At 32.4% G+C, this 17,345-nt stretch overlaps 2 protein-coding genes across 2 annotated transcripts; both read left to right on the top strand.

The window, feature by feature from the left end:
- Positions 1–2,406: 2,406 nt before the first annotated feature.
- LOC125070624 lies at positions 2,407–3,303 on the top strand. Its single transcript, XM_047680572.1, has 2 exons — positions 2,407–2,530; positions 3,140–3,303. The coding sequence occupies exons 1-2, from the start codon at positions 2,407–2,409 to the stop codon at positions 3,301–3,303; spliced, it is 288 nt and encodes a 95-aa protein (XP_047536528.1).
- Positions 3,304–7,994: 4,691 nt separating this feature from the next.
- Positions 7,995–10,498, top strand: LOC125070625. The gene is made up of 4 exons (XM_047680573.1): positions 7,995–8,627; positions 8,849–8,929; positions 9,709–9,874; positions 10,338–10,498. The coding sequence occupies exons 1-4, from the start codon at positions 7,995–7,997 to the stop codon at positions 10,496–10,498; spliced, it is 1,041 nt and encodes a 346-aa protein (XP_047536529.1).
- The last annotated feature ends 6,847 nt before the right edge of the window (positions 10,499–17,345 follow it).

Here is a 17,345-nt window from a genome sequence, read left to right on the forward strand (position 1 = left end):
ATACTTCCAGTACATCTCTGATGTTATATTCGTTTGCAAGTACGGAACGCAGTCTTACGTCGACTATTTCTTGCTCTACGATTACATTGACAGCATCCTTGGCATAGCCTCTTATAAAAAGTCCAGGATGGCCATTAGACGAATGTGTTTGTTCTTTACATTTAGTGGAATAGCCGCGATAATCATTGAGTCTATCACATGGATTAACAATTTTAATTTAATAATAATCACTAATTATTCCATCGAGGTAATATATCTTGTTATAAAAATGTTGGCCGGTCTTGATTGTATTTCAAACTGGATTCTAGTAAAATATCGACTGCAAACTATTGGTGATCTACTTCAAAATTTTTACTACCATAGCGAAAACTTACCAGGAGTAGTTAAGAATATTATACATGATAAAGTTTGGATCAGTACACAGGATGCTATGAAGTTCAACAATCTTAATATCTTGAAAACTATTTCAAACGAACGCCATAACACTATTATATGGTTAACCAGATGCTATACACTATTGAACGAGCAATGTAACTTCATAAATATCAAATACGGGTTCAGGGTTGGTGAATCTTTATTTTTTTTTTAATTTAGAGTACCGCACTGTAAACACAATCTAATTTAATAAGTAAAAATAATATGATAGTTTTTCTCTTCTGGATGAGGTTAGGAAAATGAATTCAAAAACTAAGCATATCAAAACTAAGGATTATATTATATTATAATTCACGTCTTCTATGTGATTCATCCTGGATCCCTCAACGTATTGACAAATAATTTGAATAGAGTTTATATTTTTTTATATTCTTGTATTAATTGCTAATATGTTTAATGAAATATTATACATTTGAAAGTATGTTTTTCATCTTTATCTTATTAATTATTAAAAAATATTGAAAATATTTAAGTAATTTTAAACAAAATTGAAATAGTTTTATACGAGACGATAATGCTTCAATCGGTAGGTATTGTATTATCTGCCTAGTTAGTCTAGTTTCTAGATATAAAACCACAGATGTTATGAGGTTCTGGGTCCAAACCCCATGTGGGACCGGGAGTTATTGAGTTTTTCTATTGAAAAATTCTCAATAATGGTGCGGTTTTTGAAAGTTGCAACTAGTATACACTCTCATGCCTCGGAAAGTTAGCAAAGCCGTCCTGCGAATAATCTCTTCCCGGTCGTGTCGGATTTGCCGTAAAGGAATAAAGAGTGCACCTATACAATATGCACTACTAGTCGTCGGCTGCGGCTTTGCTCGCGTTTGGTTGTTTTTTTTTTTTTTTTATGTCATAAGTTGGCAAACGAGCAGGAGGCTCACCTGATGGAAAGTGACTACCACCGCCCATGGACATCTGCAACACCGGGGGGCTTGCAGGTGCGTTGCCGGCCTTTAAGGAAAGAGTACGCTCTTTTCTTGAAGGTCATGTCATGTGCTAGGCAAAAAAGTAGCCTATGCCCTTCCTTGGAGTTCAAGTATGCTTCATACCAAGTTTCGTCAAATTCGGTTCATTGCTTAGGCAGTGAAAGAGCGACAGACAGACAGACAGAGTTACTTTCACATTTATAATATTAGTATAGATAATATGTCTTGCATAATTACCAAGTCTCACCTGAGATTTGTCTCCATGTCAGGACGACATCAGAATTGACCAATTTGCTCAGAAATATACATATTTAAAGAGCGTTATTTCGTTGCAGATTTTTCTTATATTCCTATTGTACTTGCTGGATATGGTACTAATGATTAACCTCATAATACGATTACTGATTGGGACTGTGGTAAGGCCAATGAAATTATAATTAAAAAATACTATTTAATATGACTAATTCTATGAGATTTTAATCAACAAACAGATTTATGTCAATTACCAGAAATCGTAATAGTAGCGAAGTGTGCAAACTTTCAGGTAGGTTTCAGACTGACACATGGTAAATGGTCATTATTGTGCCTAAATATTGCCACTATAAGAAATAATAATCATTGCTTACATCACCATTACTTGATAGTAAGGTTTTGCATGTGTCCGTGTGGTTATGTACTAACCACTTATCATAATATATTTTACAACCAAACAGCAACCTTAGTATTGTTGTATTCCGGTTTAAAAGGTGAGTGAGCCAGTGTAACTGCAGACAGACATAATATATTAGTACTCAAGGTTGTTAGCACATTGGTGACAAATGATAAATGTTTCTATATATGGGCAATGATCACATATCATCATGGCCCACTTGCCTAACCTATATGACATAATATTTTCTTGTATACCTTTATTAACATTGGCTCACTCACGTTCAAACGGGAGCACAGTACCAAATATTGATTGGCAAAAGCTTAAATTATGATAATTATTACATTTCAGATAGTGCCCAATGGATCATTATTTTTACCAATCTTTTCAACAATGTCCAAAATTGTCACTTACACGTTGGTACTCTTCTGCGGGATATACAACTGTGAGCAGAACTACAGACAGACGGAGAGAATTATACTATTGATTGATCACATTCTTATCAACAAGAAAATTAGTATGTTGTTTTTTTAATATATATGTACTTGTACAAGTTACCCGTTCTAGCTTCGCACGGGTAGAATAAGAGTCTATATAAATCGTTTATACAGCAAAAAATACCAATAAATCTATTGATATACGCGGTGCACGTTAGTAAAACTTGGCATGATTTTTTTCGAAATATTCAACAATCGTAATTGGTTCAGCCAATTCACCCAAAACCCTTTTCAATTATGCTTCTAAAGCTTTCTCATGAATCAACCACAACCAATAACGACATTGATGACTTTTGAGGTTTGTAAAATAAAATTGTTCAGAAAGTGGTTCAGAGAGACAAAATAGATTTTGAAATTCCTATTTGAATTAAAACGAAAAAACAAAGAGAAAGAGAGGGAAATGTCGCCTGATTTTCTAACGACGATTTCTGCCAGTTTACTCCAGTGAAAAAGAAATTAGTTCCAAAACCTTTTCGGTATAATTAATATGAGAAAGAAATTAGTGATGTAGCATCGGAAATGCTAATTCTGAGTTTTAATTTCATTTTTCACAGAATATATTCATTGCATATTCTAATACAAAAAAGAATCCAAGAGGTGATGGACTTATTATTAAATATTTATTACAGCAAAGGAGATACACGAATCTCTCATGGAGTTCAAGAATATAATAATCTCAAGACCTATCAACTACCACGCAATGAATTTCTATCGAATCGACTACGCCACTTTAGTTTCGATGTCATCAGTTATTGTTACGTACACAATAATTCTCTTGCAAAATATGCAATAATAAATAATTGCCCATTAATACACCACCATCAAGAAAGAGACATAGAATTGACGCCGAGAGCTTGAAAAATCTTGAATGGATTCTTCCGAAAAAAAGGCGTTTTGCAAATCTACGAAACTGATAAAAATTTTGAAGTAAAAATAAAGTGGATAAAAGTAGTTTTTTGACTAATGTTTTATTATAAATACACGTATATTAATCAAGAACTGTTAGGAATGCACAATATAGCTGAACTATTAGCAAATCACATGGAATACGTCTAGGATTTGTTTATTTTCATTCCTTCTTCGGTTGGAATTATCTAACATAATTATCTTCAAAAAATAATTAATCCCTTAATGATTTACGATATATCATTCATATTATATAATTTGTTTTTATATATAGAACTAACGCATTAACTAGTCCAAATGAAATTGAATTTTAAAAGCAACTGTTTGAGTATCCCTCCATCCGAAATTAGTGACATCTCTTTCCCTAGGAGATATCATAATTAGTGGCATTTATACTATAGAACTGCAAATAAATTTATGCAATATTTTATGATCTGTAATTTCATTATTAATGTTATACTATTAAATGATTATAAATATTGTAGCTTTTTATTTTTGTGTTACTTTAAGTGCTTATAGCTTAATATTTGTTTACTTTATCTGAATAAAACTAAATTGAAGTAAAGTATGGTACGGGATGAGTTCGTACTTATTTCACTATACTTAACAATTAATATTAAATATGTTCGTAAAACCCCTTTAGCAGATTTTCATCCTACACATGTATCCTCACCCTCATTCTAGCATGAAAACAAAAGAAAGTAACTCACAACTTAAAACGCATACATTGTTTAATAAAGTACAGATTTATATAATATACGTTTAAATTAATCGGATCAATGATTTTCAATAATTTCCATATTTTGCATTCCACGATGAAATCGTTTTAATAATCGGCTTGGTAGGTATATAAAATTAATATATCAGATGAAGTCGAATGAAGAAATGTCCAGAATATATTTATTTGAAGAGTTCAATCGAATTGAACTGAGGACGGACAAAAAAAAATCTATTAATAAAATCCTTGAAAAATCCGTCTTTCATTAAACCTTTTAGAGTAACATCTTTATTGATTAATATAATTAAAGGATATATCAACATATTTTTGTTCCCTACAACAATATGATTTGCTAAATTTTTTTTCCCCACCGACTACGTTCTGAGCCGAGGTGCGATCTCATAGGAGACACCCTCAGGACGAACGTCACTCTCGAACTCAAAAGGGCTCAATATCAAGGTTGAGTCTAGTACTCGCCCCAACGTCAGGTGACGCTGTAAAGTCCAGTAGGGCCAACAGCACTACAACACTACATACACGATACAAAAACTTCATTCTACGTATAGTATATATAACGTAAATGGTATCATAGTTATGCTAAATTATGGCATCATTGAGAACTGGCTATCATCACTAAAGGTGGATATAAATAATTACGTCATAAGATCATGATGCTGTCATGATGATGACATATTTCAATGGAGACTAGCCAAATGTGATAGAGACATTATAATACAAATTTGTGCAAATACAAGCGAACTATCTATCCTCTTATTCTCATCCTACTTGATGGCAATACGACAATATTGGAGAATGTAAAAGGGCTTTGCCTTAACGGGCTTTCCATAGAATCATGAATCTCACAGTTGCAGAAGAACAACCAAAGGAAGGATGATAATAAACTGGCTGCCAAGGTAACTGTGTAATTTACAGTAATGTGTTGGATGATTGAATTTGTTTTTGAGATTTCGTCAAATGATATGGTAAGCCCCATGATATGCTTTTTATCTAAATGTCAAATTTAGTTTAAATATCGGTGTGCAATAAAGGATAGATTTTAATAATGTAGTTTCCGTTGTACTGTGTTCTCACAAGCACAAAAAAAATCGTTAAAAATATTTAAAAAATTATAATATACCACTAATATACTTGTAACTTAGATCTTATATATAGATAGCTACATATAAAAAATCAGTTATAGGCTCATTTTGAGGATCTCCAGCTGTAGATAAAAAAAAATCGTTATAAAAATTTAAAAAATAATAATATTTTCTAATGAATACTGGGAATATAAAGACTATATTTGAAAATACAACAGCTTTCGTGTAAGAAATTACAAATAACAGCTGTAATTTAACTTACAAGTTAGAGCGTTCAGCGATCGACGTCTGAAGGGTTGCCATATTTGCAACAAATAACTCTTCCGATAGTCATGATTTATGAAAGGGTAGCCCCGACCTGCTATCACATACCTACTAAATTTACTTTCAAAGAAGTCCTTTGATTTCCTGAATATTTGAGGTCTTTATAACCAGCATGTTATTCTATGTTTGTATTTTTGAAAGTGGTGATATTATCTATAACATTATTTTTACAAGCTTTTCTTTTTTCTTTACTGGCAGACTGGCAATTTGGGCCATCCTATGGTGAGTGGTTATTTCCGCTCATTTACATTAGCTATGTTAAAATATAATCCATCTCTTGAATAGTCAAAACCACATGAACTAAGTATGCCCCTTTCAAATCGGAACACAACAATATTAAGTTTTGCTGATCGGCGATAGTAAGTGTGACGAGTGTGATATAATTGAGATTAAAAACTTTTGTGGAATTTCATCAAGCATATCTAAGACTCAGTAAATTGCTTATACTATTAGTACTAATTTCCTTATAAAAATGATTCTTAATTTGTGTGTGTGTTCACTGAACACGCATGATTTCAACTGGTTTAAAAAAACTTCTTAATGTTTACCTAAGGTGTTATAAACTGTTATCTTCCGAATAGTTCCAAGTGGCAGTAGTAATGGTGATTTAGGATTTTAATAAGGAGAACTCCTTGTGACTTGACCGTACTTAAAGCAACGTAGAGTTGGCCTGTACCAAAAAGCTGTAAGACTAAATAGCAAACGGTATTGGCCAGAGTCGAGATAGCCCAGTGCCCATCTTAACCGATGATTTCGGGTTCAAACCCAGGCAGGCACCACTGAATTTTTATGAGCTTAATGTGTGTTTATAATTCATCTCGTGCTGGGCGGTGAGGGAAAACATCATGAGGAAACCTGTATGTGTCTAATTTAAACGAAATTCTGCCACATGTTATTCCACCAACCCGCATTGGAGCAGCGTGGTGGAATATGCTTCAAACCTTCTCCTCAAAGGGAGAGGAGGCCTTTAGCCCAGCAGTGGGAAAATTTACAGGCTGCTAATGCTAAAAAAAGACTAGAATGTGTATTTTGCTCAAATTTGCTAAATTGTTACGATTTAACAAAGAAATAATTTTAGAGAACGAAAAATATACTGGGCGATTAGAGAGCGGTACTACGGCTGTATAAGAAAAAAAAAATTAAAAACGTAAACAAAATTAAAGTAAATAGTTTTCGACATACTCCAATTCTAACTGAATATCAAATATCAAATAGTAGCCAAATGTAGATGAGTAACTTGCAGTTTACAATGAAATGAAATCGAAACAAAAACCTGTCATACGTTTCGAAATTCCTAAAAAGTGTTTTGGATAAACGCGAAGTTTCGCGGGAGACCCACTAGTACTATCTTAATTATGGCAAATATATAATGGGCTATCATTACTGAAGGCGTATATAAAATTTCCTGTTTGTGCTATTAACCGCTCAGAAGTTCCTTCGTCTGGAGCTAATCAGGTCATTGTTATCATAAAAATGCGTTGTCATGACTTGAACCGAAGAGTAAAATTTCAGAATAGGGGAAGTGGGTCAAATTGAACTTGCAAAATTTGTTTACACACCGGAAAAGGTGAGATTTAATAAAAGCTTGTAATAAATTAAACTGATAACAGCAACAACTGAATTCAAATGACTAATTATCATGTTCGTGTATTGCAATAACTTAATGGAAGCTATAACCTTAATTGGTTATAATACAGGATGTTTCGATTTAGGCCACAGTTTTTTTTTTTAATTATATATGTATTTGATTACAAAAACAATTATAGAACTGCAAAAGAAAATTTTGTAAGAAATAGGTTGGTGGTTTTCATCTGTGACATTATGCTTTACCGTAGCATCGTGTTGGGATAAGTTTTAAGCCAGTTTCTTAACAGGACATTTTTTTCCAGTGGTGAGAAGTGTACATAGTTATACAGTCTTCCCCTTCCTATATTTTTATTTTATTTGCTTTTTTAACGAAATCATTAAAGCGTGGAAATAAAATACAAAAAAATGTTCAAAGATGCAAATTACGTTTATGTAAAATTTTCAATAAAATATTATGATTGAAATTCCAACACTGGGCGAGCACCACTTAAAATAAAAGCCTACATAAATAAATCGATCAGACTGTACAAAGTAATTATTTTAATTTATGCTAATTCACAGTAAACGGTCACAAAATACAAAAAAAATTTACGATATTAGACATATACAGTTGTTGGATGTTTAACTAGACTAGTGTCATTGTAGAACATGAAGACTCAAGACATACGTAAAAAATATCCAAAACACGACGCATTTTCAACACTATCGCTGTTGAACTATGCTCTGAAATTATTGGGCCTGTCTTGCATTTATCGAGATGGAGATAGACTTAAATATCATTTTTCTATTTTCAAACTTATATTTTTCCTCATAGTATTCTTCACTGCTAATAGTTACTGCATTTATGGCATGATTCAAAATCATCGATTCAATAAAACTTTCACATTTGAGGACACAATACAAATACCATATATGCTTGGATATGTGCAATATATTACTGATATTATCTTCGTCTACAAGTATGGTAGACAGTCATACATTGACTATTTTATCACTTATGATCATATCGACAGCATCCTCGGTATGCCTCATAACAAAAACAATAGAAACTGCATCACGCGAATATCTCTTATCTTCGTATTTATCGCTATGATATTATTAGTCATCGATTTCAGCACTTGGTTGGTCGACTTGAATTGTTTAATGATCAATGTTTATTTCATAGAGGTTATTTATATCGTTATGAGAATACTAACTTCTCTGGACATTATATCAAACTGTATCCTGGTAAAATATCGCCTGGAAGCCATTGGTGATATACTCCAAAATTATTACTATGAAATCGATAATTTACCGGGTGTAATAAAAGATTTTTTATATGATAAGGCATGGAGCAGTTCACAAGATATTAGAAAATCTGATCATCTGGATTCCTCGAAAACTACTTCAAACAGCCGTTCTGACATTATAATGCGGTTGAACAGATCTTATATTCTCTTAAACGAGCAATGTGACTTTATAAATATGAAATATGGATTCAGGGTATGTAATTTCTTTTGATAAAAATTTACGGAATTATTCAATTTAAATTTGAATATATTCTTGATAATTTTTTGCATTTTATTTTTAAGTGTTTCACTATACGAATGTTTTATTTGACAAAATATGGTTAGATTAATGGTAATTATGATGAAATAAGTCAGAAGTACCAAATTATAACAAACAGTATTAATTAGTGGAAATATAAGTGACTCTCTTTGCAGGTATTTCTCATTTGTTTACTGTATCTGCTGGACATGGTACTGATGACGAATTTGGTGATAAGAGTTTTCCTTGGAACTGTGGTAAGAAAATGAGAAAGAATGATTGAGACCATTTCCAATCATTGTTAATGTAAATTATTGTCATTGCTTTAAATAATCGAATAGACTTTTATGAAAATAGAAGTTTGAAAATAATGTCTAAATTAATTTATAATGAAAATGTTATTTCAATTGTTGGCGAAAGATGTTTTAGTGATTATAACCGTTAAATATATTTTTTTTATAATTTTACTTTTATTATCATTGTAATAGCTGAGAATGGAAACGATTATTTAAATTACATTAATAATAATAAGGACAACTATTTTAAGCAAGATAAACCAAAACTATTCCCTCATACTTAAATATTAGATTATATTTTATTATATTAGATAGCGTTTTTCCAGAGAGAAAAAAACAAAAAAAGGGCTACTTGCAAATGCATTTTTTTACCCATTGTTGTACCACCCACTTAGCAGATATTTAACAGCCAAGCAGACATACTTTGTATTGTGGTTCACAAGGGACATAATAACTTAGTTCCCAAGGTTGGTGCTGCATTGGAGTAGTAAGGAATGATTAAATATTTTACAACGACAATGTCTATGGCCCGTTATAACCACTTACCATCAGCCTGCCATAATTTGCTTGTTCGCCTACCTATTTCATCAAAATTAAAAAATAAGTATTCCTGTCGGTTTCCCTCTATATTTTTGTGTTGTGTAATGTATTTAAAACGAGTTTTTTTTACGTAAAAAAAAATGCTTATTATCGTAGATTACAGTATGCTACAAATATACTCAACAAAAAATTGTTTCTAGATATTACCAAAGAAATCCACGTGTTTAGCAATTATTTCGACAACAGCAAAGATTTTTAGCGACAGTATGGTACTTTTCTGTGGAATCTATTACTGTGAGCAGAACTACAGACAGACTGAAAGAATTATCCGAATAATAGATCACATCCTTATCAAGAAGAAAATATGTAAGTTTAATTTATGTTACGAACTTAATTTATATAGGGCTTTATAAATATTTTTGGAATATTCTGAGGAAATTCGTGGAACATATTTGTGTTAACCTAAATAGTTAAACGGTATATGAAAAATTGGTTCTAATTTGATGCTATCACCGTCGCCATAATAATTAAAAATGACTTGGTGTCAGGAATTGTGGAAACCCGCCTGGGTACCACCCATACATCACATATTCTACCAACATTAGCTTCTTGAGCAATATTAACCAATGGACCACAATTACTTACTTACGTACAAGTTTTTATAAAAAAAAAACTTGATTAGAAAAGGGGCCTTTAGTACCCAATAATATAACAATACATTCCTACAATAAAATAAAGCCTATGTTATGTAATGTGTAATGATAAACTTAGAGACTAAATCAGTATTAACCGTGGCAATTGAGAAGCAATTATAGATTACTTGTTACAGCAAAGGAGATACAAGAAACCCTCAGGGATTTCAAGAGTCTGATCATGTCAAGACCTATCAACTACCACGCAATGAACTTCTATCGGCTCAACTACGCGACTATAGTTTCAATATCATCAGTTATCGTGACATATACAATAATTCTCTTGCAAAATTTATAATTATTTATTGATTATTTTTGTCAATTACTATATATGTATTAACATAAGAATTGATAACATTAAGTGCTTAAATATATATACAAATATGAATTTAAAATAGTTACTGTATAAATCTTGACCGCGTGGAATGGTGGCAAGAATGCTAGCAGCATTTCCCCGTTGAATCGCAATTCCAATCCTCTGGGCTAAAAACGAACCAGCCGTCCTGTCACCAGTGAAGGCGATAAGGCGAGGTGTTATACTTTTTAGATTTTTATTGATTGAATAAAATTTATGCTCGCATTATTCGTCCTTTTTTTGACCTGACTACTTGTATACCGCTCGACTATCTGTTAAGTTAGTTGTTAACACTATCTGTTAAGTTAAATAATACAAAGCGTTGCAACAACGCCAACTTTATATTTTCAAAGTCGGAACCTATATATATATTGTGAACCAAATGTTAGCGCGATTCAGAAAAAATATTTTTTCATATAAAATTTTATAGCATTTTTACGGTCTAATCTTGCTAAAAGATGAGAAAGACTTTACCCATTTACGGACTGTTACTGATTATGTGAAACAGTGCTAATCATAAATATTTTCAACTACATTATGATACTGTAGTGTGTTTCGGTAAGAATTACATATCAAAATCGTAAAATGTAGACAACCGACTTACGCTGATACGCCATTTTGATACATGTCTCCTTTAAATTTTATAATCATTATAATCAATGTCGCATATTACATTCTGATATTTTAGGCTCGTGTGCTGATACTGATCAGGTCATATACAGCCAAGTGCGTCAACCCATTTAATGAATTCAGCAAAATTAGTTCTGCATTTAAGTCGTAACACAATACTTTTAGTACAATTAGTTTTTCCTAGTTCTAACCAGCGACCCGTCTCGGCTTCGCACGGGTGCAATGCTGATACTAAATTTACTACTGTATGTCTTTATATCAGTATGTCATAAGACAATACAAACCGCTATGTCCCTGCATTTTAAAACTGTAATATCTTCGAAAATATTCTTTTAAATTACATGCTGTAAAGGGCCATATGGATCTATATTAAATTCACGATGTATTTAAGGTACTTAATTGAGTATGGATTAATGCTGTATTGTTTAAAATTGCTTTGAAACTAAGCCATTATTTCTCGTAAAAATAAAGAATAAAAAATGGGTATTCTGGGTTATCGCTAAGGGATAGACATATACCATCACGGATTTTTTTGAAGACCATTTCAAGGTGTACCATACTGTAGTACATTATTTTGATCTATCTCGTAGGGTTCCGCCAGCGGTTGCAATATAAGCGCAAAAAATGTGTTTATTTACGACATAACTTTAGAAACCTCTAAAATGATCAGTGTTTCTCTATTATATTGTCCATGTATTAAACATATAAACCTTCTACCAATCTATCTACTAAAAGAAACCGCATTAAATCTGTTGTGTAATTTTAAAGATCTAAGCTTACAGACTGCGGTAAGCGACTTTGTTTTATACTGTGTAAAGGATATCAATTTGAAGATGCAAAGCGTCCCATTTTATAAATATATAAAAAAATCATAATGAGCACCATAGAAAATACTAAAAATAGTAGGTAAAATGTTGACCAACATTAGTATATTTATTTAATACTTTAGTGCACATGTTTTTTTGCTTATTTATTACTTTACTAATGAAATGATTAAAAATTCTCTACCGACCAACTTTATGAAATGTAGGAAATAACGTATGTAGGTGTGTGTAAATATGTACTTTACTTAATTAATCAAACATACCGACAAATACGTCTATACTAAAATTAAAAAGGCGAAAGTAACTCGGTCTGTCTGTTATGTTTTCACAGCCAAATCACTGAACCAAGTTTAATAAAATTTTATATGATGCCAGCTCGAATCTAGTCTGAACCTAACATCAGACGACCACATCTTAAAACTCGAAGCCTAGAGCGACAACTAATGGTAACGTATTCAACAAAAAATTACGTGTTATATAATCAATTGCTAGATAAAAATATATAAAAAAAAACCCCTTATAAAAAAAAACTAGGACGCGATTCTAATCACGATACAGTAATACGATATTGAATACCGTTTTATTTCAAAACAATAATCTAAATTAAAAACTTAATAACATTAAAACCTTTTTTTATCGCAGCGACGGAAAACAATAATTATTATAAGATCTATTCACTGGCGAAGGAAGTGAGAGTGAGGCTCGTACTCACTTAGTCTTAGTGTGCGTGAGATGACAACTATGTGAATCAAGACGGCAAAAAAATACAAATTAATTAAATTTGTGAACATCGATATTTTAACAATTATGAGCGACATCATTACTGACAAATCTTATACACGAACTAGCTGTGCCCGCGACTTTGTGTGCGCTTAAAGTTAATAAAAAAGCTTGACTTTTTTATTATTTTACATATAATTCTAAAATAAAAGTATGTTACTCTTTATTACATCAGCTATCTGCCAGTGAAAGTCCCGTCAAAATCATTCCAGCCGTTCCAGAGATTAGATGGAACAAACAGACAGACAGACAGACGGACAAAAATTGTAAGAAATGTTATTTAGGTATATGTACCGTGTATAGGTACATATGCATCTAAATGCATATGTATTTTTACTAATAAAACGCGGTTATTTTAATATTACAAACAGACACTCCAATTATATTATATGTATAGATAAATAAAAGTAAATAGTTCATTAATTATATCAAACAACATATCGTACGATAAAAATCGTATCGTATAAAGCGAGTTCCTAATGTAATTTTAATGATCGCTTCCGACAATACCGTGCACTACATAACGAAGACATTGTTAACGTTGCAACCATCAATAACGATTAATCTCCCTACAAGTGTTTAGTTGGATGCGAGCGCTACCTGATGCTAGTAATTATGTTGAATATTAATACCATGATAGAGGACAGACATTGTGACGAAACTTGCCTGGTTGTCTGGAAGCATGCACACCTCCATCAAATTTACATAATTGTAGCATTTTTTAACATCTACAACCTGTAAAATTCCCACTGCTGGGCTAAGACCTCCTCTCCCTTTGAGGAGAAGGTTTTGGAGCATATTCCACCAGGCTGCTCCAATGCGGGTTGGTGGAATACACAAGTGGCAGAATTTCGTTGAAATTAGACATATGCAGGTTTTCTTACGATGTTTTCCTTCACCGCCGGGAACGAGATGAATTATAAACACAAATTAAGCACATGAAAATTCAGTGGTGCCTGCCTCGGTTTGAACCCGAAATCATCGATTAAGATGCACGCGTTCTAACCACTGGGACATCTCGGCTCGATGTAATAATGTGATATAATTTAAAAAAACACTTCCTCAACAAAAGAGATGGTCTTTGTCCACTAGTAGGACGTTTATGAGATGAACTGAGATACCTCGGTGATAAAAGCCCAGTCGCCTGAAACGTCACACTAACCCTGGGGTCTGAAAAGGGTAAGTTACCCGTGCAAACTCAACTAAATTTTCGTTCGAAAGAAACGACAAACAAGTAGCCCATTCGATGGTAGGTTGGCAAAACCATCTATAGAAATTGGCGCTTTAAGAAATATTAACCATTCCTTAAATCGCCAATTCGGTACCAAACTAGTAATATAGGAAACTAGGATATTCCTCGTCTGATCCTTGTGCATGTAGTTACACTTTCACCAGTAACCTAACTAACCACTGGGCCATCTCGGCTTCGTGCTCTCAATATTTTGTAAATATTAAACTATTTTCCATTTCCATCGATGAAATAATATTATTTAATGACCATAATTTGAATGTTTTGGAATTATTTGTAACGGAATTTCAATTTTGTTATTGCGTTCATACCTAAATCGAAACAGTTAAAGATTTTATCATTAAATTATATTATGAAAAGCGTTATAGTTACTAATTGAAATGTACAAAATGGAAACGAATATGTTAAGCATGTAATTATTTCATAATTACACGCACACTTTGGAAGTCCATATAAACAAAGAGTAATATTGATACGTCGTACTTACGAAATATTAAATTAATTCATGAACAAGAACACTATTGAGTTTAAAAAGCTTAATTTGGAACATAGGATTATTTTATAATGTATGCAGCAGAAATTCTTTACTGTCATTCATCTTTACAGAAGGAAATGGGAGGTGTGTCTTGGGTCCAGATATTGTATCTTCATTTTAGAAGATCTTAAATCTTTAAATACTGCCGAGGCATGTTGGCAAGAAACAAGTACTTATTTTCTTTCCGTCAATTGAATAACATCAAAAAACTAAAAAGATTTTTTAGTATAGAGTATCATAGTATCATTCGTATCTTAGAAAATCCTTAAATACACTTAACTTGGTGGTGCGCCTCAAGCCCGTCTGTATAGGTACCATCTTACGATAGGTGTCTCATTAGATCTTCGACTACCAAATAGCAGTAGGGTACTTACAAACAGTAGTATTGTTGTGTTCCGGTTTGAAGAGTGGGTAAGCCAGTGCTTGCTTTGTGAGCCACTTGCTTTGAGCAAGCCCGTCTGAGTAGGGATCACCTCTCATAAAATATTCCAACACCAAAAAGGTAATACTTAGTATTGCTATATTCCGGTTTGAAAGGTGAGTGAGCCAATGTAACTACATGCACAAGGGTCATAACTCCTTAATTCCCAAAGTTTGGGGCGCTTTGGCGATGTAAGGAAGACTTAATATACTTAATATCAAACCAACCAGGTTTGATGGTGACCAGTTACCATTAAGTGGCCTATTTTTCCTACCTAAAAGAAATAGAATTACTAACCTTTAAGGTTTAATCAAAGTACAAGTGTAACATAAATTATTTTATCAGTTAATATAATTTAAAAATTGACATTTGAAGTTTCATTTCGAGTACCGTACGATGTCCTTCGTGTCTTCTCATTCCTACATGACCTTCGCGAAACAATTTGTTCTCACTTGTCACGATTAAAAGCTATTGAGCAAATAACGTCGAACATTAATTTGTTGAAATAGAAAATATTTTCCATTTTATGTTATCATGTGAGTGAAATTTATTGTTTTTGAATTAAATATGGAGAAGTTACTTTATCATTCAAACACACTTTTAATGCATTTATGGTAATCGTAGATTTTTGGAGTAATGTTTTGTTTTAATAATATTTCGAAAGGTTTTAACAATGAAATCCGTGATTAGTTATAGATATAGATGTTTGATAGATAGCAAAACCAAGGGCTTTCCGTGTAACAAAAACAAGATTACCCCCAAGATTAGTATATTAATAATATTCCTCGTAGTTAGCAGTGCTATGAGACGGCAAGAGCAACGCGGCTTGCCGGTCTAAGAGAACGACTTCACTCACGTTGTTATTGCGTCCTCATATTGACGGGTTTACTTTCTCTGTGGTAATAAAAAAATATATAAATATATATATACTCTTTAATTTAATCTCTTTCTGACTGAACTGACTACCTACTACTAAAAAGCTATAACGATCCCATTTTATTAACGGTACCTTTATTTTCACTGACGACGTGACGTGTCGTTGTTTGTGAATTGATATTAATTTAATGTATTTTTCTGGATAATATCGTAGGCGATATTACAGCGGCATGCTACGTTGAAATACTGTCTTAATATAAGACAATTACAATGGCAGTGCGTAACAATATAAAAAGCCAATAAGTCTGAGAATGAAGATATTTGTCACCATAAAAACACCCTTTCTGCAAACGTACTTTTTTTTTGTTAATAAAACCAAGTTTTTGTAGAAGAAGGTCACATGAAATAATTTATGTCTTAATAAGTATTTCAATGAAAAATATATTAAACATTGTTTTCTTGTACAAATTGCAATGACAAATAAATAAAGCGTAACGTTTTTACATTTTCATACCCCGTAGCAACCCTCACCTAGCTTCATGCACTCCCATTGTTATCATGTTGTATCTCCGACCAGTAGCTAACTTATAATAGTACAGATTCGGAGTATCTGGATTCATAATCACGTCTAGATTTTACTGTCAAGAAAATCTCCGCATCAACCCTGGTTCTGGAAATTATACAATCCCGTGACTCGTTAAATAAGTAAAACCGTCTGTCCCACGTCTAATCTCTTTCTAGTGTACTTTTAACCGTGTATTGTATGCGCAATGCAAATAACAATGCATACTTAAAAATGGTCAAAAGGGTCAGGTTCACATCACTATTAAATATCCTGTTGTATGTTTATCGGTAACTGAAGTTAACCTTCAATCTACCCTATAGCATTTTAATGTAAGAAAAAAATATTTAACATTTGTACTAATACAGTTACAATTAAATATACTAGTCTAATATTCAAACTCACTCAAACTCAAATTCCTTTATTCAATATAGAAGCATTACACTTACTTATCGATAGTCAAAGTAAACACTACCACCGGTTCAGAAAAGAATATACCCTGACTTGAGAAGAACCGGCGAAAGAAATTCAGCAATACAACTACTCAGTTATATAACTACATTTATTGTTATATACAATATAAGTATATTATTGTAATACAAGTACAGACAGATTAAATAGGTTCAAGATATTAAATTGTATTAAATCGTAGCCGCCTTTAGTTCTCAGAATAGCAGAACAATCTCTGTGAAGTGTTATGAATCGGTTTTCTGTTTCATCTATACATACAATACAATTGGAGTGTCTGCTGTTATATTAAAATAACTGTTTTTAATAAAAAGTATATGTATGTATACACGGTTCAATTTTTGTCTGTCTGTCTGTTTGTTCCGGTTAATCTCTTGAGCGGCTGGACCGTTTTAGACGGGACTTTCACTGGCACATAGCTGATATAATAAGGATTAACTTAAGC

The sequence above is a fragment of the Vanessa atalanta genome, chromosome 17 (assembly GCF_905147765.1).
Source record: "Vanessa atalanta chromosome 17, ilVanAtal1.2, whole genome shotgun sequence".
Taxonomy (NCBI): Eukaryota; Metazoa; Arthropoda; class Insecta; order Lepidoptera; family Nymphalidae; genus Vanessa; species Vanessa atalanta.

What these genes read in the sequence shown, in the direction of transcription:
- LOC125070624 (XM_047680572.1), top strand. Translation starts at nt 2,407, where the DNA reads ATGTCCAAAATTGTCACTTACACGTTGGTACTCTTCTGCGGGATATAC. An exon ending in TCTTATCAACAAGAAAATTA is followed by an intron (nt 2,531 to 3,139) that starts GTATGTTGTTTT and finishes TATTTATTACAG; the next exon opens with CAAAGGAGATACACGAATCT.
- LOC125070625 (XM_047680573.1), top strand. Translation starts at nt 7,995, where the DNA reads ATGATTCAAAATCATCGATTCAATAAAACTTTCACATTTGAGGACACA. An exon ending in GAGTTTTCCTTGGAACTGTG is followed by an intron (nt 8,930 to 9,708) that starts GTAAGAAAATGA and finishes AATTGTTTCTAG; the next exon opens with ATATTACCAAAGAAATCCAC. An exon ending in CCTTATCAAGAAGAAAATAT is followed by an intron (nt 9,875 to 10,337) that starts GTAAGTTTAATT and finishes TACTTGTTACAG; the next exon opens with CAAAGGAGATACAAGAAACC.